This window comes from Corvus kubaryi, unplaced genomic scaffold (assembly GCF_017639235.1).
Source record: "Corvus kubaryi isolate FWS band 111438036 unplaced genomic scaffold, C.kubaryi_AGA036_p1.0 136, whole genome shotgun sequence".
Classification (NCBI taxonomy): domain Eukaryota; kingdom Metazoa; phylum Chordata; class Aves; order Passeriformes; family Corvidae; genus Corvus; species Corvus kubaryi.
Window position 1 is genome coordinate 6,929,425 of NW_024580670.1, and position 27,844 is coordinate 6,957,268.

The window sequence follows — 27,844 nt, forward strand, 5'->3', positions numbered from 1 at the left end:
ATTTCCCTCTTTTAAAACTAGAGGGTTTGATCCCTTCCTGTTAGAAATTCATGCACCAAAGCTAAATCATTCTTGTCTTCTCCTTTCCAGGCAAGGAAGAAAAAAATAAAAAGGCTCCAATGTCTTGCTGGCTCGTTCATCTTGGTAGGCTCTTATAACATCCTTACAGAGGCTGTTCTGTTCCTGGGGCGTGACTGCTTTTTGTGTCCCAAAGGGATGTCACAGCGGGATAAATATTGGCTCTGAGCCAGGACTTTGTATGTAGGAATCAACCCAAATATTAGGATGAGCAGCATTTAATTTGAGGCTCTGGCCCTAACCAATACTGCTCTGTTCCAATACAGACAATTTATTGGCCACCCTTTTTTCCCACCATCCCTGGTCTGGACCACCTCTTATCTGGTTTCTGCTTTTTACAGTTTCATGGAACAGCAGATTCAACTGGCTGGCATGTTTGGGCCATTCCCATGGTCATATAAGCACAGCACTGTTAAAGATGCCCTGCAAATGTTTGACTTGAAATTCCTTCCATTGTGATCTCTAAACAAAGAGAGCAGTTGGAGGAGGAAAGAAAAGTAAACAAATGCTCCCTTCAGTGGGGTTAATGGTGGGGTGGAAACCACACAGGCTAAAATCAATGTTTACCCAAGACAGCAACAGATTTTGTGGTCATTGACCAGTGTGAAATCCATCACTAGTGACGCTCTGCTCAGGGCTGAAGCTCCCTGGGATAACTGGGAGAACCCGGGAAGCTGGGCAGCCCTGCCTCGAGGGATGGGGCTGCACATTTTGGCAGCTGTCTCTCCATCATCTCCCACACTACTGTAGGGAGAGGATGGAGAGGTCTGGGAGAGAATGGGCTGCCTTTCCCTGGCATTAAACTGGGCTGGGGGTTGCTCCCAGCTGTTCACTGGTCTTGGACCCAGCAGGAGCCAGTCACTCACTCTCCCAAAGCACAAACGTAGTGGACACAAATCCCTGAGCACCAACTTCATGGAGTGTTTTGAGAGAGGAGTAAGTTCAACCAGGTTTGGACACGACTTTATTCCATTTAAAAGGGACCAGCACAGGGCAACCAGGCACACAGTGGTACCTCTGTGTGTAGCCCCCTCATGCTTTCTTCATACAGTGCCAAGCCATTTCTTCTTTAAAATCACAGATCATTTAGGGGTTGTCACATTTTTAATCTCCTGCAGAAGGTCAGACATTAAAGTGAGACTGACTAACAAGAACATGAAATCTTCAAAATCAATTTTGTTCTCTGAATCCTCATCCAAGAAGGAAATTATTTCCTGGTATTTTGGTTTGTTTTCTTGGCCCTAGGGAGGTTTTTAAATGAAAAAAAAAAAAAAATTAAGCATGACCTTCTTTTTTTTATTTCATCATTAGGAAAAAAAAAGACATCTACCTATGTAAGTATTAATGTATTTTTCTATTTTCCCATTCAGGTTGTTATGTCCACATTATTAGTTTTTCTAGAGGTATACAAAGAAATTCAACCAGAAATATTATTGCAATCAGAAAGGGGAACAACCAGTCCTCAAAGTTTCCACCAGAATCCATAACACATCTTTTAAAAGACAGCTAATCACGACTGAAAATCTGACAATGATGATATAGCTGCTAACTGCTGGGAAAAAAGGGAGTCCTGTGTCTTGATAAAACTGGGAGGAGGAAACAACCAACCAACCAACCAACCCACCCTCCTAAATTTAATATTCAAATATATACAAGTATATATTGTGAAGGTCTCAGAAACTGTTGATTTTACAGACATGACGTTAGTACTGCTACTCTTGGTCTTGTTGGACATTCCTGTTGGAATGGATTATTAAAATTCTGTAACATATCTATTATTCCCATTTCCTTACATAAAAACCTCGCTGGAGTTCCAGGATAGTTTTTTTAGCTTAATAATTCCCAAACCATCTCAGGATCCCAAGTTTAATTAGCTACTGATATTTTCAATTCTTTTTCAATAAGGTGCCTAGTTTCTAATTTGGTGACAATTTCCCCTTCCCAACCAGTCATGATTTTGTTATTTTTGGAAGAAAAGGTATTACCTCTCTCATTTACTTAATTGAGCTCTTTTTTATTAGTCCTCTATAGCTTTCCCTACCACTTGATAAAATGGGGGAATTTTTGTTTTGCTTTGGTGTTTTTTTTAAATTTAGGGAGGGAAAAAAAAACCCTGCAGGAAGTTTACAGCCACAAGGGCTGCTATGGCTGTTTTTCACCATACCTGGCCAGGTGGGTGAGGGCTTTCCTCACTTTTCCCCTCTCTCCCAGGAACCCCACCAGTCACCTCAGTGACCATGGGTCCGTGGCACAGGGCTGGCTCTCAGTACTGGGTCAGTGCTCTGGCAAACCACCAAACACCTTATTAAATGCCACAGGTTTCTTCTCTTCATAAATACAGCCTCTTGCTATCATCCAAGGGTTTTTATTTGGTTGGTTGGTTTTTTTTTTTTTTGCAATTGCCCCGTTTTCTTTAAACAAATTCAACCAGGCATCGGCCATGGTTTATTGCTGTCCCCCTCCTTCGGTCGTGTGTTAGACACAGGCTCAACATAAAGCAACTAAGTCACTGAATATGTTTGTACCAAATCCCTAAAGTCTCATTTGGGATTACCCCATTGACTGATGCTTGACCAGCTTCAGGACGGAGCCTGAGCTGCCATTCCTGCACCCAAACTGCCCGGCCAGGGCTGTCCCAGTGCCACCCACTCAGCAAACCCCCTCACCTGTATGACATGCCAAAACTGGGACTGTAGTAAGCTCTTGGTTTCAGCTTTGCTGAGCTTGCCCTTGGGGTCAGCATAGTTGTTATACACCAAAGCTGCTGTAGCAAAAGCCTTTTCAAGGTCTGAGCCTTTTCTTAGGGCTGGAGGGAGGAAAAGTTTATCCAAAAAAAAAAAAAAAAAAGGCTTTTGAGATAAAATTGAAAGGAATCTGTTAGAACCATCCTGGGTGGATGGAAATCTGTTTAGTTTCATTAAAGTTAATGAGACTGAAACTGTTTATACCCACAGAGGATCTGGCCCAGATTTTATTTGGAGTGGGCCAGCAACACGCTTCATGCCCCATGGAACCATATCCTGAAGGAAGCTTTCCTGCAGAGCTAGGGCTGTGACACAGTGTGGGGCTTGAGACCCATCTGGTCCATCCTGACCCTGGGCATCCAGCAAGGACCTGCCACACCACAGGGACAGGCCATGGTGACCATCTCCTGGATGCATTTGGACTCCCAGAGACCTGTATCAGGGAAAACATGGCCCATTTGGGAAGCTGGCTGCGCAGGAATGTCCATGTCTGAGCATTAGTGTTGCACCTCAGCATTATGGCATACTTGGGATTTTGGCTGGATTCATTCCCCCCACTCATGCATGACTCCAAAAGACTGCATGTTCACAAGCCTCTATTAGCAGAGATCATACAGATGATCTATGTTGTAATTTTTAATGAAAAGGCAAGCAGAAGAGGAGTTGTGACAACACAGGAGCACCTGGAACAGGGACCCATGAGACCCTCCTGACTTGCATCAGCTAAGGATCTGCACAGCCTGCGCAGCCCTGTGACATCACCAGAATTTTCTGCACGTGGGCTGTGAAAGACCTGAACCCCAAAGGGACAATGAAGGGATCCCCTTACCTTGTATTGATGTCAGCTGCTTGGCTATGGGTACGCTGGTGGTGAGAAAGCAGAGAGGCACAATTATCACCCAGTAAATTGTGTTGGGTATTTAATTTCTCCATGAATGAGCTTGCTCATTTCTGTTTTATTTAATCCCCCAGGAACTCAGGGCTTCCCCAAGGAAGACTGCCTTTCCTTCACAGTGGAAAGGAAAATGGCCTCTACAAGCAGCACAAGAACATCACACCGCTTCTAATCCCTCACCTAAGTGAGTAGCCTGGAGTTGTTACTAAAGCTGATTATTATTTTTAAGTGAGGGACATTGCAACATACTTCATGTAATTTCTTCAGAACATGAAATAGGTCCTGGAAGTTTCTCAGTTTTACACCCATTCCCAGGAAAATGCAGAGGGGTCTGCCATCCCCTCCTCACCAGTCCTCTCAGTTTGGAGCAGGCACATAGCTTTTATTTCCAGGAGGACTCACATTTGTGAGAAGCACCTCCCGGCTTTCAATCAAAACCTAAAACCTGCTTACCTTGTGCTGAATTGCTAGAAACTAATTACAGAGCATGTGATAGAGACAAACGCATCCAGATAACGAGTTCCGAGACAAATGGCACATCACCCAGATGCCTGAACAAAGCGATGACTTACCCCTTGGGCATGCCTGCAGCAGCCAGAGGGTCTTTTTTGGTGGAAGCAGGAGCTGGCTGATTGACTGAATCCTGTTTTATACTGGGAACACTTGTTCTGCAGCCACACATCTCGAGGTGAGGGTGTTTGTGATCTCCAAGCAACGGGAATAATAGCAAGCAGATGGATTTAAGCTCTGCCCCGTGGAAGCAGCCTGCTTGGAGCAATGCCTATCAATAATGTAAACTCTACCTGGGAATCGTGGAGCCAGCTAAATACAGCGGTCTACAGCAGCCCCTGGAAGGCACTGCTGGGCTGGCAAGTAGTGGGGCTTGTATTTTACAGGAGAATTTGACAGAAACAAACCAAACTCATAATGGAACCTGGATCCTCTTAGACCTCTGGGGATGTAACTTTGCATCAGGAATAACTTCGACACTGCATCCATTCATGTATACAAATTATAATTTTAATGAGAAACTTTCCCGGTGTGGGATAATGTAACCTGCCCCAAGCTATAAAGTGAGTTATTCCTACAGCTTGAGTCAGAATCTAAGCATCTCCCAGTTCCTGATCCAGCATTTATCCTAGGTAAGCACACTCCTACTCTAATATTTATTCTATTTCCCCATCACAGTGCAAAGAGACCTGCTCTGCCTCCAAACCACTTCCAAAGCAGCATCCAGCATGGAGCCTCTGCTGTAGTTCCTACCTGAACGGAGAGTGCCTGCTTCCAAAAGCAGCACCTGCTTCCAAAAGCAGCACAGAGCCATATGGGAGAGCAGTCACACATTAGAGGAACTGGAAAGGCTCCGATGAACTCTTGTTATTTATTAGCATGGATATCACTATTAGAAAACACAGCTTGTCACACTGCCTATCTCCATGCAGGGGCTCCTCTCTGCTGACCCTTTGCCTAGAGGTGTCTATACAGGATAACTTCAACTTAAAAGACCAAGCAGCTGCTTTAATCCCAGGGTGGTCTGTTAATAGGTAGTCACTTCAACTACCTCATCCAGCTCATCATTCCTGGTGAAAGGATACAATACTGATGTTAAAACTATCCATGATGAGACTTTATGTAACAGGACACACAAAAGAGACTGCAACAGATGGCCTGGAGAATTAAAATGTTTTCCTCATTTAGTAGAAGCTAAATTACTGAAGGCTAATGAATAAGGATGTTCACCACCTTACTGTTGCTGGATTTTAATTATCTTAAAAAGCATGGGAAAAGAGAACCTTTAATTTTCCATCTAAGAGTGTCATTATTCAAACAATTCAGAGCCTTTTTCTGAGAGGTTTAAGCTGTCTTAGATCTCTAGTGCATTCTTTAGGACTGGCTCATGAATAAAACAGAGCCTGTAATTGCAATGAGAAGCCAAAACACATATAATCAATGCTCATTATCCCATCAATTAACACACTAAAATGAAACAAGAATTCAGGCTCAGTAATCTGCCATCAGCTAAAAAAAAAAAAATAGTCTTGATATCATGTTGAAGTGGTAATTCCCTTTCACATCTGTTGAACCACACGAGGCATGAAAAGCCTTACATCCCGGTTAATCCATGGAATGGGTATGTCTGGTCTTAGCGTCCAAGGTAAAAAATGAGAGTGAGAAACAGACTCAGTTGCCCGTTTATCAGTGGCAGGCAGTACTGTGAGCGGGTTGGCAAACCCAGCCCTCTATGTTTTGGAACCTTTCCACGGTAGATCACGTTTCAGCTCACAGTTGTTTTAATCTCACCCAACGTTTGAGAGCCTGAGCTCTAGAACAGGTGATTTGCTTTGCTGGGGTAGTAACAAGTTCAAACAAACCTGGGGTTCATTATCCCCCTAGGATACACTAATTAGTGTATGCAGGAGCGTTTGTGCCTGACAGATAAAGGGTAGCATGAGGATAACCCTTGCCTTTGCAGATGATCAGCTTTGAAGACAGTGAGATTTTGGCTCTGTGTGTGTTGCTCGAGTATTCTGGTCAGCAAGGTGTGTGGGGAGTCAGGCCATCTGCTCTGTAGATATTTTGATACACACTATTTATGTTTGAAATATCCAGGTGCTTTTATCGGTCAATTTTCAGCATGTTTCACATGTTAACAATCTTGTCTTCACAAAATACGCAACCTGCCACTTCAAACTGCACAATCTTTACAGGCAGTTCACTTAAAATAATTGCCACTGCAAAAAGTCACAGCCTCTGCTTCATTTTTGGTATTTTCCCAGAGCTCTCCCCCTCCTTCTTTTAAGGAAATGCTTCTTGCATTTCATGAAGGCTGATGTTGTGAAACGTGTGTGTGTGACAGAGCCCTGACTCCCTTAGAGATGACCCTGGGCAGGGCAGGGGAGGGCCTGCCCACAGTGGGCAGGATCAGAGGGACACAGGCACAAGGGAATACCTGAAACAGGAGATGCATTCCCACCTCCTGGCCTCTCAGACTTCATTTCACCAGCAAATCCTTCAGGAGCTGCAGGAGAAGAGCTGGTAACTTGCACCCAAGCAGGTAATAGCTTGAACTCTTCACCTAGAGAAGTTGAGGCTGTCCCCTCCCTGGAAGCGTTCAAGGCCAGGCTGGGTAGGACTCTGAGCAACCTGGTCTAGTGGAAGGTGTCCCTGCCCATAGCAGGGGGGATAGAACTAGATGGTCTTTAATCCTGAAAATACTATTGCTAAGTAATTTTTCCTCCAAGAAATGTTTTATTATACGACATTTAGATGTTAGAAAGGTAGCTATATTCTTAAAAACCTAAAATCTCACTAAAGGGGGACACAACAATGAAAATGTAAGAACAGAAACTAAATGCAACAAATGGGATGCCTCGCCACTGAACTATTAAAATTTCATATTGAAATGCTGAGATCTTCATAATAAGGATAGATGGCATTGACAAATGATGGGATAATCAGCATCAGGTATTAATAGCAAAATACAGATTATTGCTGATGTTAGAGAATTCCAAAAGAAAAAGCTCTTGGGTTTAGCAGAAGCAGGGAATAAACAGAAATCTTAAGAAAGAATAGTTACATTAGGGAGGGAACAAGCTAAGTAGACCATCCATTCACATACATAAGGAATTTTGACTCAAATCTATCTTAGAACTAGTGAACAAAAGACTAAATGCTTGTGACATGATATGGTGCAATAATAATTTTTTTCAGAAAAGGATGCAATAATATGTGGCAGCTTTTACTCAGTAGTTCATAATCTGTCATATTAACTGTGTGTAGTGGTTTGGTCCAAAATACTCATTACTGTTTACCTTCTGTGAGATAAGAATTAGGAGAAACGCAAAGCAGGCACCAAACTTGAAAGAATATAAAGAAGTTTATTAACAGACCTAAAAGAAGAAAAAAAATTATACCACAGCTTCAGAACACTTCTCCTCCCCCCACCTTTCTCCCTTCTCCCAGTGACAATGTAAAAAGACAGCCCTTGAGATGTTCAGTCAGTTTACCACTTCCATAATAACCTTTTTCATTCCATTTAGGAAGAGGAGTCTCTCTTGCCCATGCTATGAAAACATTATCACAACGAGCCAGCCGCCTGGGTTGGTTCTTTGCTCACATGTGAGTCCCTTCCCCCGACTTGCAGCTTTTCCCACAACTGCTTTCGAGGGTCCAATCTTGAAATTACTGGGGTAAAATTTTAAGGTTGAGCCGTTCAGAAATAAAAGTTCTCTTCACCCATCTCTGGGAGCATTTCACCTCTAAGAACAGAGGCCCTTCTCCTTCCCTGGGAGCAAAGGGTCTTCCTCATCTTCATCTCTAGGACTATCTCTGGGAGCATCTCTAGGAACTGAGGTCTTCTCCTTTCCCATTTGGAGCAAAAGTCCTCATCTCGTCCCTCTCTCCCTGTTCAAACTTCTCATGAAATTACAGCTGCGTCAGCATTTGCCTATCTCAGCACAGGTGCTTTTGCTCACAAGTACAAGTTGAACGCTCCACCCCCCATGCCTTCATGAAATTACAATGGGTACTCTGATACATCATAGCTTTACAACAGAATTTCAGCTTTAAGCATCTCCTCTTTCTTCTCCCTCAGGTTTTCAGCTCTTCACAGCACTAAAAGGGTTAATCTCACCCAGGCCTTGCAGCTGGAATGTTGCTTATCACTGTTGGTCACATGAACTCTGCCGGACAGCCCTGCAGCTTTAGCTGAATCTTGGCCGCACTGGAAGGGGTGGGGCTGAGCCGCTCCAGCTGCCCACAGCCCTGCTGGGGGGGGGGGTTCCACGGGTGGGACAGAGCCCATCGGCTCCAGGATGGCCGTGGCCTGGCCCAGCCTGGCCCGAGCAGGGCCTGGGCCAGGCCCGCTGGCCCCAGCACAGGGCCCACAGCCACCTGTCCCAGCACCGGAAACGAGACAGAGCTGGGGGCGGGTTGTGTATTCTTAAGTGTGGATCACAGAGGCGGTCACAATTTTAAGTGGCTTAAAGAATTGTCCATATTCAAACTGGCCAGCTGATAGGTTCTGTCAGGTCACAGAGGAAGCTGTAAGCACCCCTTTGCAAGAACATCACTTCCGGGACTATGCTTGCTAACCCATGACACTGTGAAACTCTGGAGATATTGTCAGGAGCAGACTACAGGGAGGTGCAACGCATGTTGACGCCACTGCCTCTTTCATCAGCGCATCACAGTTTCAGCCAAGATTGATTCAGGGCTACAGCCTGGATTGCTCCTTCATTTTGAGAGCATATAAAGATTGGAAATAATAATCCAGTCAGGCAATTGCAACATGAATTCATGCAACAGGAGCACAAACTTTCTCCAAGTCTTAGCCATCACTGAGACTCTGTTATGTGCAGCTCAACAGCTACACTGAAGGCGATTCTGTCATCAGGAAAAATATCACACACAAAAACCCCAACCCTATCAAGTCAGGGCAGAACGTTTGCATCTGAACTTATCCTTGTCTCCTTGATGTGCTGGGCAGGAAATGAAGCAGGCTGCAGAGCCAGGGGTACCCAGAATCACACCTTCCCATGGAGGGCATTGATGCTCCAGCTCTGCAAAGTGCATCCCCATCCCAGCCAAGAGCAATGGGGGGAACCCCAAAACAGTAGGTGAATGTGCCCCTTCCTTGGCCTCTGAGGCACCTGGAGAGAAAGTCCTGTGCTCCCCCCCTCTCCACCACACTCACTAGATGTACCTGCCTCTCCCCCATAGCTTCACACTTGATAATGCAAACATGCTCCTAACTTGGGTAGCTGAGAAATGGGCTATAAAGAGAAACACATGGGAAAACAGGAGGGATAGCGCAGAAGATCAAGGAACACGTTGGTTTTTTTTTTCCCAAGCTGACCTAGTTATTTAACTAACTGGCAGAGATACTCACTAATGATGAAGTAGGAAAGCAACGAGGCTGCCAGCAGCAGTTTCACAAAGGATGCTCAAGTTTACTTCGCTATTTGTCTTAAATCCAGGTAACACCAAATGCAGTCTTTTTCATCAGTTGCTCAACCCTTGGCTGTGCAGTCACTATTCCCAGTTGAAATAAACTTTCAATTTCTCAACAACTACAAAAGGATGTGATAAGACTCAAATTCCCAGGAAGACTGAGGAAACATTCAAATACATTTTGTCACGTAACACAGACAAGTGCATGCATCACTTTTGTTTTCACTTTTGCTGCTGCCATACTTTACTAATCTGAGAAGTTATAGATGAAGACATTTTTCTTCCCTCCTAATTCAGAGTGAAGATTACAGGCCCCAAATGGTAACAACCAGCTGAACTGTTCTGTACAGCAGCAAGGAGCTGAGGTGCCTGTGAAGATCTGGCCAGCTGGGTAAAGCAAAGGGCAAGTCTTCCATGAAAACACGTGCCTCTTATATTACTGTTGTCAACTCTTCCACCAGCTCTGCCCTTCATGAGAAAACTTTAGACCTGGAGTTATGCAAATAGTACCCAAAATACGACATAATCTTATTTCTGTTCCCAGCCTTGTATTAGAAACTGTCCTTTCTCCAGGGGTGTGAACTCCAGAAAGCTGCAGTCCTGTGCTCACATGGTTACACAAGAATTTCATCTGGTTTGAAATGCAGGAATAAACCAAAGCAAAACTCATTTCCATCCCTCAGCATTGGATAGAAAAATTTGGGAATGGGACCTTGCTCATTTGGGTGGAAAAGTTAATGAAGAGAAAGCTAGTTGACACAAAAACTATTTCTAGTGGAGAAGTTTCGATATGGGAGCTTAGTTTGAGATATTCCTCATCAACCAATACAAAGGGAATTTAAAAGAACAACAGTAACAAAAAATAAATAGAGTAGGAGTAGGACTATGTGGGAGTGGGTATGAAGAATACACATCTGATCACACCCCTTGCACACACACAGATTTCACTTTCTCCTGACTTGCCAATATCTAACTTTTTTCCAAACTTAAAAGAAGAAAAACAACCAACCAACCAACCAAAAAAGCAGCCCCCCCCAAAAACCAACCAAAAACCCTCAAAACCAAAAAACCAGCCAAAAAAGCCACCCAAACCAAAAAACCCCAAACAAATTAACTAAGAGCCAAAATAAAATTTTTCTTTAACCCAGAAAATTGTATCTTGCTCTCATTTGGAACAGGAGAACATTTAGATATTCCAGTTTGTTTTCTCTACAACTCACACATGGCTTTCCAGCAATCCTCAGAACTGGGATGGTTCGCACAATACTGGGCTTGTCCTACTGACAGTGGAAAGAGAGGTAAAGAGGCAGGCAGGTATTAAACCGCATACTTTTAATTTTTTTAAAAACTTGTGATACTGACCTTTAATGACAGGTGTCTGCAGAAGTGTCATACTCCACTGTACATTAAAACAATCCCCATAAAAGTGTTGGAAAACAGTAAGAATATGACCAATAAGGTCAGGCACAGGAACAGTTATTTTTCTTTAATAGCTACCTTCATTATTTGGCAGTGACATGTCAATATTAACATACTCTGAAAACATGCATTGTATGCAATAACTTTATTAGGGTCAAATAGATATCACAATATAGATTCATCCACCAAGTAGCCATAAATTGGTTACAACAATCATAGAAGAGACTAAGCTGTTTTAAGCTAAGACGCTTTCAACATTACAGCTCATACAATAAGATTATATACTGATACACTTTGATCTAGAAATGCAGATGATCAGTTTTGATTAGTACATTGTGCTTCAGGCTTTCATTTGTATCAATGCATCCTGTATGCTGTAGTGAGGAAGGGTTGAATTTCCCAGGGAGGAATCCAAACAGGCTACAAGTCTGGCTCCAGCTCTTTTAGGATGAGTTCCTCTGAGCCTGGGTTATTTGGTCAATCCAGTTACATTCTCCAGTAGCACCAAGCTAGCGCTCAGAGCAGTGACCTAACAGAGGGATAGCTAAAAATCTTGAATCAGCACGGACAGAAAGGTTTTCTTCTCGTAAGCGGGCATAAAGGAATATTTATGCTTTGTAAGGTCACAACAACACGTGCAGTTTTCATGTTGCTGTATCAAGCAACAGGACATTTTTACATGATTTTGTATACTGATATCTGCACCTCTGTTAGCTTAGTTAAATAAATACCTTTGTAAACATATAACACAGTTACTTGGTCCTTATTCTCCACAGCTCACGTTAAAAGATTCACAAAACATCCATAGAAATAGTGATGTATAGAAGGAATACTTAGCTGAGTTAAATGGAGTAAACATTGGTCAGGTACCATATATACTACTGAATGCCATTTCAAGGAAAAACGGTTTAGTTACAAAGCATTCAGAACTTGGGTAAGCCATATATTCAACTCTGCAAAATATATATAAAAGATGCATACTTCTCTTAAACAGACATTTAACAAAATATAGTGGCAGAAGTCAAGAAGTTCCATTTACACAGTGCAGACATTTGGTAGTATGAACCTGCTTATCCATGCACTAAATTACAGATGGACAACTCAGTTAACTGAAATAATAGTAAAATCTTCTGAAACAGAAGGTATAACCAAAACAAACACTCTGAAGAGTCACAGACAGGCAGTTTTGAAAATTTAGGTACAATGTTACATGCATGGATATACAGAATAATTTGTAGAAATCATAGTAAAACACTTCCGTTTTCCACCAAAATTAAGAAGGAAATTCAATTATATTATGCATATTAAATACTATAGACTTGAGGCTACAAAATGCTTCTAGCATCTTAACACATACAAAACTACCATAAAGTTATCTCTATAGTGCGAACTACAACAGCAACTCCAGGTCACCAGCAAGGAGCACATCCCCTGTGTCTGGCTAGTCAGGGAAAAAAAGGCCAACTCCAGCCCTCTGGCTACCTCCCATCTGCCAAACAAGGTGGGCTTAAACCTTCAATAGACATTAAACACTGTGTTGTAGTATTACTTTATGTAGAACCCTTAAAAATCTGGTGCCACTGAAACTTGAGACCTGTTAAACTCTCTACATGTGAGGGACACAAGAGCTTGCACTGTGTGTGAACCCTAAATTTGATTAGCGAAGGAGGTTGGCCCGCTCTGCCCGTAGCTCTGGGACTGGCCATATTCACCCACCTGGCCATAGGAGCCTGGCTGGTTGTAGGAGCCAGCTGGCCCGTAGCTGTCTTGGTTGTAGCCACCTTGGTTGTAGCCGCCAGGCTGCTTCTCCATGGTGTCCGCAGGGTGCCGCTGGCCTGAGGAATGCCAGCCCGTCTCCTTAAACACAAACCAAATGTTGCCTGCCCAGAGGATAAAGTTCAGGTAGCCAAAGACCTGGGTGGGAAGAAGAGGAGATCATCACCAGCAGCCACGGTCTCACAGCTCAACCTAAGGTTATGGACCCTGCATGGTCCCGGGAAAAGGCAAAGCTTCTCCCAACCCCTCCTTCCCAAGGACAAGAGGAAATGGCCTCAAGCTGTGCAAGAGGAGGCTCAGATTGGTTATTAGAAAAAAATCTCTTTACTGAAACAGTTGTCAAGCACTGGAATAGGCTGCCCAGGGAAGTGGTGGCGTCACCATCCATGGGGATAAGTGTAGATATGGCACCTGGGGACATGGTTTAGTGCTGGACTTGGCAGTGCTGCGTTAGTGGTTGGACTCTATGATCTTAGAGACCTTTTCCAACCTAAATGATTCTATGATTCTCCCAAAACTTGCTGGAAAATTCTCTCAGCTTTGGAGCAAATTCCCTAATTCACCTCCCTTAGCTGTAGCTCACAAGGTGTCTGCTTCGCTTTTTGTTTCCAAAAGAAGGTTATGTTTTCAGACCAAAATTTTTTTTTGTTTGAAAACATAATTTCATTTAAAGAAATTGTGGAAAGATAAAATTGAAAGAAACTAATTAAAAAGAGAGATCTTAATTGGTCAGCTGGCCTGGAGGGGTTTTATTGTATTTGGGTTTTTTTTAACATTCTGAAGTCCAATTTTATATTGTTTTTTGAGGATTTTTAAAGGAATTTGTATGGCACAAACGTTTCTTTCCTAAAGGAGCACACAGGCCCCTTTTCAAAAGTGTTGCAGTGAGCAAGTTAAAAGCAGAGGGGCAAACAATGCAGTTGGACAGACAGTTTGCCTTCTTCCTCTCCCAACCCTGAACGCTCATCCTGCTGCTGCTCTGGCAGAGCTGCTGTGAGTCACAGCCTGCCTTTCCCTCAGCAAGACTGCACTTCCAATTAAATCATGCCAGCTAACTGGTTTACACCAGTCAATTTAGGTCAATACATGGGTAAAAGATGAAAATACATTGCAAGGTAAGGGTGAACAGCAGCAATCAAAGTCACTTACAACCGAAGTGTTGAGGCTTGACATAACAGGGCTGCGAACAGGCAAGCATTTGTTGGACTGCTGTTTGCAGGCAGATATCAGCAGCAGCACTTCATCAGGGTCAGTTGCAACCTTTACATCTGACAGTCCTTTAGCCCAAGCAGATGAGCTCACTAGCCACAAGAATGAGAAGACCACTGTCACAATGAAATCCTAAAAGACAAATTAGTTAGAAGCATTATATTGGTGTGTCCATTGGAAAGGAAAAAATATTAAAAACCACCAGAAAACTGAAAGCTGGTGTCAGAGGAGAGAAATACCAAGAGCTTGTTACTTCGTGGAAGGTTGTCATCTCTTACTGTCATCACCCACAGAGCTGATTTTCAGAAGTGCTTGACATGCCTAATGGGGCAGAGCCCCTTGGCTGACATTTGCATCTCTGGCCTTGAGGCAAGATTCCCACAAACATGTGGCCGGTACCCAGGACGCTGAGCTGCCTTGAAAATGTGACTGTTCACAGCACCAGGCTGAGGCATTGAGATGAATTACAAAATACACATGCCTGTAAAGAAGCTGGGCCCTCCTGAGGGCTGGGTCTTGTCCTGGGTACTCCTACAGACAGTCAGTGTGGGTTTCCAATAGGAAGTGTTTCTGTCTCAGGGAGAATGTGAGATTGGCTAATCCTCATGTACCAGATGAGGAGCTTTCTCACCAGCCACAGGTAAGGCCAAATGTCCCTGCTGCATGCAGCCACTAATTACCATGAGTGAGCAAGTAAACAGCACGACTTGCCAAGCAGAGACTCCTCCCTGGCCCGGTAAAGCACTGGTTCCTAATTCCCATCCACGTGAAAAGAGTAGAGAAAGTGTGGTGGTCCCTCCAGGTTCCAGTGCCTCTGAGCAGCTCTGCTCTGATCCACTCTGCTCACTTTCCCCTCAAAGACTTTCAGGAGCATGCTCAGGCATAAACTTCTCCGTGTTTTAGCCAGAACAAGTGACCAAGTGACACTGTTTTTGTGTGGGTTTGGGGGGAAAGGAGGGAGGAGGTGTGATTTTTCAAGCTTTCTTGTGTCTTGCTAAAACAGAAGAGCCTTTCTGCTGTCATATTTCATCCCATCTGTCAGCCCACAACAGATGGCAGAGGTGCCAAAGTCTAACATACCACTAACTGCATCGCTGCGTCTTGATATCCCACCTCCCAAGGGGCTGCTTCCCCTTCCCCCCTGCAAAATAAAGGTGTGCATGGAAGGAAGGGAAAACATTCATTAAGAACCCAGTGTTTCAGGCTGCTTCTCAAAGAAATAAGCAATCCCTAGGAAATACCATTCTCATCTACATGCACACCTGACATTTGGGGAAGGAGCTCTCTGTGGCACCACAGGGGTGGAGGGTGCGAGCCTCTGTCACAATGGAAGAGGCACCAGTCGATAAAGCCACCACACAAGCAAGCCATGAACAAAGGATGTCTCCACTGATGCAGATGGGATTAAATTAACTGTGCTTGGATGCTTTCCCAAAGGATACATCCTTCTCTTTTAACAGTTTGTTTTCTGCAGGCCTGTCTGCCACTGAGCTCTGACCTCCTTCATGCTGCCCAAATGGGCTCTCTTGAAGAGCGTGAAGCCCAGGAGCTGACAACTCTCTTAACACCCAAAGAGACTCCATGGGGGCAGAGGCATATAGCCCAGAGTAATTCTTCTTCTCAAGCTGATTTCCAGCAAAAGAAATTCTTGTATCTCATATGTCTTAGCAGTGAATGAGAAACAGATTCCTAGAGGCAACAGTTCAGTTGCAAGCATTTCCTAAAAATTCCAGCTGGTAGAAACACCAAATATCTGCTGAGCTGTGGACAATGATGGGAGAGGCTCTTTATTTGCTGTGAGGTTTGACATGCTATTGACCCAGATGCCAAGCCCCCATGCAGGTTCTGACTGACACAAGAGATGGGGCCACAGCAGAATTTTGGGGAATGTATTTTTTAAATGACAAGCAACCCTCTCCCAGTGTCACCACACTTGGAGCCTTTGTAAACTAAATCCAGCTCTGTAATCAGTGCACTGGCAATGCCAATTAAAGAAATGCATAAACAGCAGGTAGAAATTTGATGTAAACAAACTGACTAAAACTAATACAATGCATGACATTAAACTTGCTAAAAAGAGAGAAATTTTAAAAGTGAGCAGTTCTTGAAGTAGGTGACAGCAGCAGGGGTACAGACCTGCTGTTGAGCTCCCAGGCCCTGACCCCGTGTTGGTGAGGCTCATTGCACAAATGACTCCATCTGTACGAGTCCCTCACTATGACTGCTGGTGGCCATGGGCTGTAAGTCCTTCTAGGAACATCCCATGGCACTGTGCAGTTGAGGGAATGGCCCTAAAGGCACTAAATATTTAATGTTATTTCTCAAGTCTTATCTTCCCCATCACACCCCATGCTCCAGCCTTCTCCTGGCTTCCTCTGCCCCCCTGTGCCAGGGTGTTCACAAAGCCTAAAACCCTGCCCTCTCTGCCACAAACTCCCCTATTTCTGAGCGGGTCAGAGCCTTGGGGAAAGGGTTCTTGCTCCTGGGGTGCCAGGATCAGCTCTTGTATAGAGGAACTCCCTAAAACTGTAAAGTCTGGCTGGGTGCAAGAAACACACTGAGCCAGAAGTGAAAGATGGCACAGTGGGACTCGAAGAGGAAACCATGCAGCCTGTCCACCAGCCAGCCAACAGCTGGCCAAGGAGACAGGACAGAAAGGTTAATGGAACACTGGGATTTTTTCAGTAGGTGTTCTCACCAAGGCTACACGGCCAGACTCGGGCTCTTGGAATACTTTTTCTGCCACCTCTGCACAGTGCAAGGAACAAAATGTATGATTCTATGACTAGAGAGAACTTGCATCTTCCTATTTATTTTGAATCTTTGCGAACCTTCAGCTTTGGCTGGAACTTGAACCTCTCTTGTTTTCAAGTGGGTTTGCATTTCTGGCTGAACATTTTCACAGCTCTGGGTGGAACAGAGTTACCAGATAATGACATGCTGAAAATAAAAGTGAATTTCAAGCTAAGCTGTTCTGTGGCTTAATATCTGTCTGGGGAATTTCTCCTTGGTAATTAAGGCCAGAGTGCCTGCACACTAAAACAAAACTTGCATTTCAATGTTTAATATCCCTATAGCATGGCTGAGGCTTTTTTTCCTTTGAAACAAAGTAATTTTTTGTAGTTGCTCTCTTAAAGCGCTGTCTACAGATCTCTTCAGTGTGTATTGTTGTATGATTACACTACACTCCTAATTGCTAAGTTTCTCTCTCACATCTCATCTGAGACACTTTGTTCTGCCTACAGGTGCCTTTGGGAAGTAAGGAAAATAGGAACACGTAAAGAAAGGCAAAAACTGAAATTTAAAATACTCTGAGTATCCAAGGAGGGACTTTTTAAGATACTGAAGTATGTGCAAAAAAAAAAAAAAAATTCTTCCTGCCTTCTTCAAGTTGGAATTTGTTATTACTGAGTTTGCCAAAAATGCCTACTTGGAACAATTTTATATATTATACATTTTAGAATAGGACTGTGAATGCCCTTTTCATGATAATTGAAATATTTCTCCTTGCTATCGAGCTACTGGCTTTTGCAAAATGTCCCTCTTTGAAAGGGGCAGTCACTTAAGCCTCCTGAGCACAGTTTTGGATTGCCCAGTGTCTGGCACAACCTCACCCAGCCAAGAGCCTCTGCAGAAGCTGCTTGTTCCCTCAGAAAGGGGATGTGTTTCATCTGCTCCAAGCTGGTCAGTGGCTTCATCAGCCCCTGAAGGCTGTGACACACATGTCCCTGCACGCACTTGGTGCCCTGCTCTCCCTCCCAGCCAAGTCTGGCAGGATGGTCTTGGGCTGTCATGGCTGGAAACAGGCAAAACCTCAGCTCTGGCCTGGCCAAAGGGCTCCTGGCATCCTTCCTCCCTCACAGAGCCGCAGCTCCTGCCTTGTAATTGGCTTCCATGTAGGGCTCATGCTACAAAACCTTTCCATTCGGGAAAACCCTCCCCCACATTTACAGCATCCAAAGGAGCAACTCCTCAAATTCTGAAGTCCATAAACCCTCCCAGTCAGACCCTGTCTAGCAGTGCCAACAGGTTTCATGGCCAGCCACGCAGGAGCAGAGGGAGATTTCTTTACCCAGCAGAGGCAAACCACTCAGAGGATTTGCTTTTACAGTCACAACCAACCTAAAAATTCAAGAACTACCCCAGCAAGAGCCACAGCCCCGGTCCCAGCCAGGAAAGTGGCCAAGAGCAGATTGCTGCAGGCAAGCAAGCAAACGCCTTCCTACAGTGGCATTTTAGCTCTTTTTTGGTTTGAACGAGGTCCCACCCCAGATTTTCTGCCAAATGAAGCTTTGAAAGAATTACATGCTTCTTGCAATAGTGTAAGGCCTTGCAAGCTTGCTTCTGGCAGGGAAGTGCAGAGCCCTTTGGGAGGCACCAGCATGTACAGCAAGGTCACCCTGGCTTGTGCTTCAAAAGGAGATGACAACAGCAGGCTGAAACAGCTCTTTGAAATGCAAAGAAATAGCCAGGTTCTTCCTAATTTCATTTTTCAGCTGTAAAGGATTCAGTCTTTGTTTTTGTAGATGGCTCTTTATTCTTTTCCTCTCTATTTTCTAGACAGCTGGACACAGGTGAGGAAGTACAACATGTCTGATCAAAGAGGTGTCCAAAGGGCAGACCAGGGTGTACTTAATTCACTCGATCTGCAACATATGTAAGGAACCAAATGCCTCTCTGAATAATGTGATTATTCACAGGACTCCAGATACAAAGGAAAGATCTCATCTTCTTAAGATGTAAGCATCTTTATGCACCGTAAGAATGAGATTATCAAGTAATCACTATAAAAATGAACTATCTATTTTCAGGGCTATGTCAGTCACCTTTCTTGGCTGAATAATTTCATGCATTTATATTAATTGATTGGAATATTAATAAAGTGATTTCCATTTATACATGAATGCATGTCATTTCTCATGGCCAAATTATAACTTCCCAAAGACAAACCTGAAGGCACATAAGGTTGTCAGCACATGGACTTTAAATAGAGCACATATGGGATAAAGAAACCATAAGAAAAGTAAGAAGTCTGAGTGATGGGGACTGATACACATTGACTGTGCCTATTCATTATTTTCTGAGAGACATATGGAATCCTATCCCTGATCTGCTAAAACTTCAGCACAGCTGGGTTATTACTGTATCCCGCAGCCATAGCGAGGAGAGGAGAGAGATCCAGCAGGCAGGAATTGTGCAGCAAGATTGATTTATTTAATTATTTTACAAACTCACTTTTTTCTTCATAGTCTAATTGGTCAAAGGATCAGCCACCCTTTGGGGTGATTGGCTAAAATCCTAAAACATCCATTGTCAAAATATTTTTCTACTGTACCATAAACAAAGCTCTGCAAGCTTGCAGGTGTTCATAGTTTATAAAACTCTGCTACTATCTTCGTGAGAGAGAAAAGTGTCTCACAGGCTTAGAAAGAAGCGGAAAATTTCTTGCTAACAGCATTTTTGTATCCGCACTGGGTTGGTTATTCTCTGCTTGCAAGAAGCTCCAAATGTATAGACCTGAAGCAGAGCATCAACACAGATGCCTGGGCTGGCAGTACCAGCGTGCAGCTCATCTTTGCTCTCATCAAAAACCAGCAGTACCTCCCCAGGTATGCAGTGTTAAATGAGTGGAAACCAGCTTAGGTTGGTTTGGTCTGAGAGATGGGGATATACAGAAAACTGGTGGCATTTTGTACATCGCATTCTTAAAAACCTAAGTCACCACCTCCAATTAATTTCTTTTAAAAGTTTCTGGCTCTTGAGCACTAATCAGTCACTTGAGAAGCTGCCTTGCCCTCGTTGTACCCACCAAGGTGAGCCCCCAGCTCCTCACTGCACGCATGAACCATGTGAGAGTTCACAATGGAATGAAAATCACAGCTGTGGTTTGCAGAGCTCAGAAACACACAGCACATACCTATGAGGTACTGAATCCCTGGTAACCTGCTCCTTGCTCCTTCAGAAACTGGGCATCTAAGGTCCTCTCTTGGGTTCATCTATCTGTAGGAACGCCCTCAGATGACCCCTCAGGGAGCCAGCAAGGGAAGCAGAGGGCACATAGTGCAAGCACTCACTGCTGCCAGCCCTGTGGGAATGGATGAGTAACACAACCAGGGCTCTGTGCAACCAAAAGGAAGACTTTTATCCCCAAAACCTGACAGGCAATGTTATCAACAGAAATGGCTTACTGCATAGTGAATGAACACACCACTGCCATCCAAACAGCCAGGGAAGGAGTTAACTGCTTCTCCCACTGGAAATATTTCCTTGTTATCATGCCTCATTCCACACTAAATGCTAAAATATTTTTCCACCGTTAAAGTGATGCTTCGCTGAGATCTCAGCACACGCAGTTAATTTCCCTGTATCTCTATAAACAAAGTAAACTCAAAACATTTGTGACTGAAATTTTCCCTGCAAGTTTCTTGTGACTTAATGGTCATTAAATTCTTTATAATCATATCTTCTGCACCCAGTCAGGCTTCTGCAATTTGATAACGCATTGATGTGTCCCGACTGCTTGTGCAGGGGCTTTTTGAAAAAATATTAAAAAATTTCAAGTGAAAGGGGTTTTTTCCTCTCTTGACTTCTCCTGTCATACTCATTTTTCAAATCCTGAAAATTTGCCAGGAGAAAAGGCAGCTGCTGAGAGGGTGCTGCTTAAAGGCAGATGTCATCCCAGACTGAGAAAATATGAAGCCAAGAGGAAATACAAGGCTTAAAACAGGAATGGTTTTAACTATGAAATTGTGATCAGGCACTGCAGCAGAAGCAAGGATGGATGAAACTATCATCTTCAAACTCTTCACTAAGAAGAAAAAAACTGGTAGTCTGGAAATGGTGCCTGATGCACTGATCCTGCCTGGTGATGAAACAGAGCAAGGGCTGCCCTGCCTCCTGCACCAACACGTGCTGGGGGCTGCTGCTGCACCACAGATTTCTGCAGCACTTTTCTTTGGAAGGAAAAATCTCAGGGATGAGACATACTCACACATCTGATCCGATACACGTCAGTTCAGAGCAGCATCTGCTTGGAGCTGGAAGATACATTGCCTGCCTCCTTCACAGAGCGTGTGACATCCCTTAGGTGAGCACTGCAGCCCTGAGAAGCTGGTTTTCACTCCAAGTTTTCTTTTTCCTTGATCCCTGAATTCCTCCTGGCTACAGCTGCCAGCTTTTTCTCTGGCTGGGGCTCTGGATTTTCCCTACAACTTCACTCCACAGAGGGACCTGTGCTCAGTCAGGCTGTGGTGCTGCAATCATTGCACTGGAGAGTGTCCAGGGACACCCACAAGGGTGTGCTCCAGGCAAAAAAGGTTCTTTTTTTTCTAAAAATACCAAATACAACAGAGGTAGCAGTGCACAGGAGTTGCAGGAGCATTTGGCTGGGGAAGATGGGACTATCCTCCTGGCAGGCATAACCTGACCATAACCCTCAGCCACTTCCCAGAACCACTCACCAGCAGGAGCTGCATTTGCTATAGGACAAACTCAAAAGCATCTTTATATTCTGGACAAATAAGGTCATATAGCCTTGGTTTAAATACTGGGAAACTGCAAACAGAGGCTTTGGTAAGAGACAGTTTAAATTTAACCTGTAGATTCAGTTACAATCCATTACACAGAACAAATTAAGTCAATGTGACATTAATGCTGTAGTGGATTGTGCTGTGCATCCTGTGACAGACACGACAGCTGTTTCAGGAAAGTCCTGGACAAAGGCAAGTGGCCATATCATAACGTGACATATCAGAACTATTGTTTCCCTTTCCTTTTTCTATTGCTACAGAGGATAATGCAGTTGGTCAAAAGCAAGAATTATTTTCCGTAAGAAACTTAAGATGGCAGAATTCTGTAACTAATCCTTTGATGAGACAGTTTGAAATGAGATCTAACTTGATACCAAGAAGAAGCAAGGCACTTTATTTATTTACTCTTTCTGTAGGGTCCCCATTATTTTGCCTGTTCTTCATCTCCTCTGTGAGGATTTCCTCGTATGTCCTCACCATTTTCTAGGACAGGAAAGATCCCAAGAACCCCCAAATGAAGAGAATTAACTTCCTTTGATATGGAAGGAGAATTTTTTTTGGTAAAAGTTCATCAGTTTTGAATTATGCAAACTCAAAGAAAACAGTTCACACCTCCTTGCAGCAGGAAAATCTTTCCCTCAAACCACAATGCTAAGTTTACCTTCCTACAGTTTAATCTTTTGTTGTTGTAGTAGTTATTTCCTTTAATAGATTCAGCTTTTCTGCACTGGCAATTTATTTTTTTCCTGCTAGATATTTCTGATATACTTTACTGGTGGCTTTTAGCCACTTAAGTCTCAGCAAAATGTCTGGTTTCTGTCAGTCATAAACTTTAGATTTTTCTGAAATCCAGAGTTAACTTTTTCCTTACATAGGTCCTTGATAAACTCCCCCCACCTTCACAGAAGTATTTTCTCTCCCTTAGTAACCTCCTCCTTACAGTCATGAGGGAGAGGGTTGTCCATGAAAGAGAGATCATGCTGCAGCCCTACAGCCCACAGATGCAGAGACCCAACCCAAATGCAGGTGAGGGTCAGCACCCAGTGCTTGGCAGCCCAGCAAGACCATGGGGTGCACCATGGGTCATGATGCATAGACAGGCAACAGACACCTGGACCAAAACAGCCCTCACTGGCTTTACAGTCTCAGTTTATGAGAAAATATATGCACAGTAGCACCTGCTTTTTATCACAAGCCTTCAGGAATCAGTAAAAAGAAAAATAAAGGCATGAACAGCCACAGCTTGATGGGTGCAGACAATGATAACTGGAAGGCTCACAAACCAATTGTGGAGACACAAACATGCTGGGAGCTCAGTGTCATGCTAGAAAAACAGCCACATAATTCTTGAAAGGAAAATAATTTGGCTTAACCCTGCAGTAATTAGCAATAACCAATCTCCCTGGCTAGGCTTTGATCAGGGCCTTCATCATGGTTTCGTCTGTCTGCTAGGACAATGCCTAAGATCTCTTCTTCCCTGTTTTCCCCACCAACGAAGCTCTGCTGTCACAGACATAGAGCTGAGACCCCAATCCTGCTACCACTCAGCTACATGCTCTTTATTTGTGTGATCATCATAACTGTGGGCAGTGGGAGAGAAGCACAGAATTTCATAAGTACATACAGGACTAAACTCCTCCTGCATGTGGTCTCCATTACCCTTGGTGTTAAAATATTAAATCACCATTAAGATAAAAAAGCAGGTGAATGTAGAGATGCTCTGGGCAGTGGGACACCTGGATCTCCCAGACCATGACCAAACCTCAATAACCAAAAAAGCAAGAGGTGAAGACCTACATTTGAAAACACTGCAAATGCTGTAAACACTTACAATTAAAGGCCCTCTGTTGTTTTCACGGTACTTGTTCTGGAAGAAGATATAAACCACGGTGGCAGCCAGTGAGTAGAGGAAGGCAAAGACTGCAATGGTGACGAAGAACTCCGCCGAAGAGGAGAAGTCCCCTATCAAGGCAAGCTTTTCCTGGCGCTTGCCTTCACAAGTGGGAGCCTCGAAATTCACTTGATGCAACCTAGAAAACATCCCAAAGAGCAGTAGGTGAAGTACAGAAAATGGAAACTCTTATCTGAATAAAGAGGAATATTTGTTCTGTCTCATTCCTGATGTGCATTGATCCCTGTGAATAACTGGCAGCTGTGGGCTGTGCTCCTCAGAGCAGCTTGTACACGTGAGGTTACTTCCCTGTGAGTGCCAAGGTGAGACTGCGCACATGAATACATGTTTTAATCAATCCCAGAGAAAAGTTTATGTTCCAGTGGTTTAGTACAACCCTCCCCGTCCTCTCTGGGGTTTTGCCATGGCAACAACTGAAAAAGGATAACATGAGAAACAATTTGATTCTTGAATTCTTACAATCCAGGCAGCAGAAAACAGATCTTATCCTCAGTACTAAGCCCATGGGATACCCATGTGTGGATGATCATGAATTCCTTGCATAAAACTGTCTAGTGCAGAGCTACCTGTGGCTGTTAGCCCATAGGGCTGCAAGCCACATAGTGCTTCTACATTAAAGCCTTTTAAATCAAGCTGCAGCAGAAATACACAACTTGGATCAAAGAAGAAGTCTACATGCCCTGGTTTAAGCAACCTAAGCCCTAACTTTATACTCACACACTGTTTATCAGTGACTGAGCTAACAGATTTGTAGTTCTGTCTGGAAGCTCCTGCAAGACCCTTTTTTTCTGTAATAATTTAAATTTCTGATTCAGAGAAAGAAAGAAAGAAGATACATGGAGGGGTCATTTTGGCAGGTCCTGTTGCATGGCCTAGATTCACATCAGTGGGGACATGGAGCCTAATGAGGGATCATGTTGTTCTGCTCCATGCAGGGTGAGTGGAGGGGACGAAGCCAGCAGCAATTAAAGAACTGATGATCTGGTGCTGAGAAAGGATTAGGCCTTCTGGGAGATATTCCTCTGCTCAAGGGCAATTAATGTGTGCAACAGCAAGCCAGTGGCAGCAGCAGCCATAACTACATTTGGCTAAATAAAAAGTTAATTCCCCAGAGGAAAACAAAGTACCCACAGCAGAAATCACAGAAGATGGATTAATGGACATTGGAGGATTGGATGACGTTTTGCTTTTGCTGTCCAGACTAAATGTACCCAAACCTGTAGGCAGGACCTTTTCACCAGCAGCCAGTTATCTGACTCAGAAATTTTATTCCCTGTCATTGTAGTAGTGGTGGGATGAAAACAAAAACCAAGTCTGCCCAGATTGCAGAGATGAGCAGTGGCTGAATCGCCTTTCTTGCATAAAGCCAGCAAAGCCTGATGAAATCTGAACACATGAGAGAGATCCTAATGCTCATGATCGGTTTCCTGACTTCACTGTTTCCTGGCATCACCACACACACACTTCTCATCAGGGCTTATTGTTCTTTTCTAAAATTGGGGAATAAAAGGAGAAGTATGATTTCCTAGTGCCTGTCATGCCAATTTTGCAGTCTGGAGAGAAAGTAGTATTGTTTTAACCATCACCAAGACAATGGAAAGATTTGAAATGCATTATTTGCATGGTCTAAAAAGGAAGCTTTCTCTGTTTTCCTCTGCACAGCTGCTTGGGAGCTGTAGTGACACAGAACAAAACTGTTTCAAAGCACCTAGAAAACTGCCAAAGGCTCTGTGGGGCTCTGGATCAGTTAAGAAAGGTGGACCATCCCCTCTTCCCCAGGGGAATGCAGTGCTGTGCAGCCAGAGGCTGTCCTCACAGTCCTCATCAGGGCTCAAGGCCAGGTTCAAGCCAGGTTTCACATCCTACCCAGACCATGGAGTTGCAGTCTGGGGTGGGAAGAACACCAGCAATGTTGTGCAGAGCCAGAGGTGGGCACCACTGTCTGCTCTTGCCCACTAGCAGACCGAGGATCTCATTGTCAGCCTGGACTGCAACTCAATGCTCAAGGCTAGGAGGGTTTTGTTTGGCTGGCTGTTGTTGGTCCAAACCTCCAGATTTCTGGTTCTTCAATAACTCATGACATTTGCTGTATTTGAAGGGCCACACTCCAGTACCATGGCTGCTGCTTTAGGGCCCTGATGCAGGATATGGGATCTGTTCCTCCAGCTGAGGCCAGCAAAAGCCAGGCTTTGATGCAGTGGGGGGAGCTCTGTGGTTTTGTTACCACCTCCCGTCACATCACTTGCACAAGCACTGTGAAATTGGGCTGAGCTACATTAAATATAATCCAAGTGCTTTGGGGAAAAGAGAAAGAAGAACAAGGCAATTCTGCATGCATTTTCTTGTGTACAACACGTCTTTATAGTGGAATTCTTTTCCCCTCCCCAGGAGTCCTGAAACGCAGACTGGACAACGTGGTGTTGCAAGTAGCAGCTCAAACTCCTGTGCATACCAAAGAGGAAACAACTTAGGGAACACTTCTATCAAGATTCAGACTGGGAGTTGCTGCCCACTGCTTCCTTCTGACTGTCCACAGTCAACACAGCCCAGTCTCATCATCAACAACCACCAGCCTTTAAAAACATTGTAATGCAACTAAGACCATTTTCCTTTTCTATTCTCTGCTTTCCTGACTGCACCTTATTTCTGAATCATAAGCCAGAAAAAAATGTTCATGTATTAACACCACACTTGTACCTTCCCAGCAGTGCTTTTGTGGCCAAGCCACTGTCAGGGATAGGAAATCACAGAAACCATCTTCCATCAAGTTATTTTTATTCCCTTGCATGTCTTTTTAGATTTCCTTGCCTCTAAGATATGCAGTAATTGGTGCCTCTTGTGTACACCTCACCTCTGCCAAAACAGCCGAGATCTCTGTTGTGCTAAGGGCCCCAAAACAGACCATGATTCAGACCTGGGAAGAAGAGATGTGGCAGGGAAGAGCAGTGAGGGAGCCAAGCCCTGTGGTGGTTAGGGTGGATGCTGACTTTACATAATACAGCTGAAAAGTTTCTTTAAGGCAGGGGAGGATCAGTGACAGAAAATTCAGTTTCACTAATTGAAACTGCTATGATCTGGAATGGCATCTTTGAGAGAAAACTCTGATTTTTTTCTACTGATGTTGCTGAGTCAGCCTTTCTGGGGGCAGGATGGTTTGGTGATGACTCACAAAACATCAATTGCCTCTGCCACACACTTTTGATATAATTCTACCTGCTCTGTCTCTTACTTCCTCTTCTTACTCTTCTTTCATCTTCTCTTATCTCTCATTGTTTACACTCCACCTTTTCATTCAAGTCACCCTTGGCCAGTGTCTTCCTTCTGCTGCTTTTCCAATTTCAAGCACCACCCCTCCATTCCACCTTTGACTCTCCCTTTGCTAAAAAAAATCAGGAGTCCCAAGAATGACCCTTTGCAATCACACCCTCTGCACTTCGTTAACATTTGTTAGGCTGCATTAACAGGAATGATTTTCACTGATTGATGGACAATGCAAATAAGGAACACGACAGTAATGAGTTCACTTAATTAGGGAAACCTTTCCCCCTGTAAGTTCCTCCAGGATTTTTTTGCCTTGTACTGCCCTGAGTATTGATATGAATTCAGGAAAAAAGCTCCTGACTTTGGAATGTGACCTTGCACCCCACACTCTGCAGAGCTGCACTAAGGTCATCCTCGCTGCCCATCGTTACCGGCACCATCGCCTTTGTTAACAGCAACTGCCATGGCCAAGCCATGCAGGCCCAAATTCCCTCAAATTCACTTCAGTCTGAAGCAAGTCCATCAAAGGCAGTCAAATTTCACTGACGAAGTCACAGTAACTAAGGGCTTCTGACGTTTCTTCCACCACTTGGCAAACTTTCCATTGCCGTGGGAAATATGATGACAAGACAGCTGTATTGTCTAGTTTGACAAGATCAAAAGAGGGCAGGAATGTTTTACAGTGAAAAAAGGGATTTTTACATAGTTCCACAATTGCAAAGAGCAGTTACATTTTCAGACACTAATTACCCTTGCTCTGAAAAAAATACATGAAGCCAGACACATTGAACAAAGCTACAGCTGTTACATGTACGTGGGGGAGCAGATGTTGCGCTCTCTCCATGTGAAGTTGCCTTTTCTTCCACAACTTCCTCAGTACAATATTCAAGCCACAGCTTTCTTTTAATCATAGCCCACTATTTTTTTGAGCAGTTTAGTTCCCCTGATGATCTTTGAGCATGAAAATCATCAGAGCCAACTGCCCCAAAGACCTGTCTCGCTCTACCAGCAGACACAGAAGAGCCCAAGCAGAAGGGTGAGTGATCTAATCTTGTCTGATTCACCCCCT

The 27,844-nt window shown here is 43.9% G+C and overlaps 2 protein-coding genes across 4 annotated transcripts in view; both read right to left on the reverse strand.

Annotated features, from left to right (window-relative positions):
• Positions 1–1,019: 1,019 nt before the first annotated feature.
• On the reverse strand, positions 1,020–7,538 carry SNTN (sentan, cilia apical structure protein). Its single transcript, XM_042015102.1, has 4 exons — positions 4,290–7,538; positions 3,652–3,686; positions 2,745–2,884; positions 1,020–1,319 (listed from the first exon to the last, which is right to left on the reverse strand). The coding sequence occupies exons 1-4, from the start codon at positions 4,397–4,399 to the stop codon at positions 1,161–1,163; spliced, it is 444 nt and encodes a 147-aa protein (XP_041871036.1). The 5' UTR covers positions 4,400–7,538; the 3' UTR covers positions 1,020–1,160.
• A 3,680-nt stretch (positions 7,539–11,218) lies between these two features.
• The window catches only part of SYNPR (synaptoporin), a 111,523-nt gene continuing 94,897 nt past the window's right edge, over positions 11,219–27,844 (reverse strand). For all 3 annotated transcript variants that reach the window (XM_042015115.1, XM_042015134.1, XM_042015124.1), the window contains 3 exons: positions 23,434–23,632; positions 14,014–14,205; positions 11,219–13,002 (listed from right to left, as the gene is read on the reverse strand). In XM_042015115.1, coding sequence (XP_041871049.1) covers positions 12,736–13,002; positions 14,014–14,205; positions 23,434–23,632 — 658 coding nt within the window. In that variant the 3' untranslated portion in view covers positions 11,219–12,735. The remainder of the gene's footprint in view (positions 13,003–14,013; positions 14,206–23,433; positions 23,633–27,844) is intronic.

Coding starts and splice junctions, on each gene's coding strand:
- SNTN (XM_042015102.1), bottom strand. CDS start 4,399: ATGTGTGGCTGCAGAACAAGTGTTCCCAGTATAAAACAGGATTCAGTC. Junction 3,687..4,289: donor GCTGCAGGCATGCCCAAGGG/GTAAGTCATCGC, acceptor TCTCACCACCAG/CGTACCCATAGCCAAGCAGC. Junction 1,320..2,744: donor AGTTTTGGCATGTCATACAG/GTGAGGGGGTTT, acceptor AAACCTCCCTAG/GGCCAAGAAAACAAACCAAA.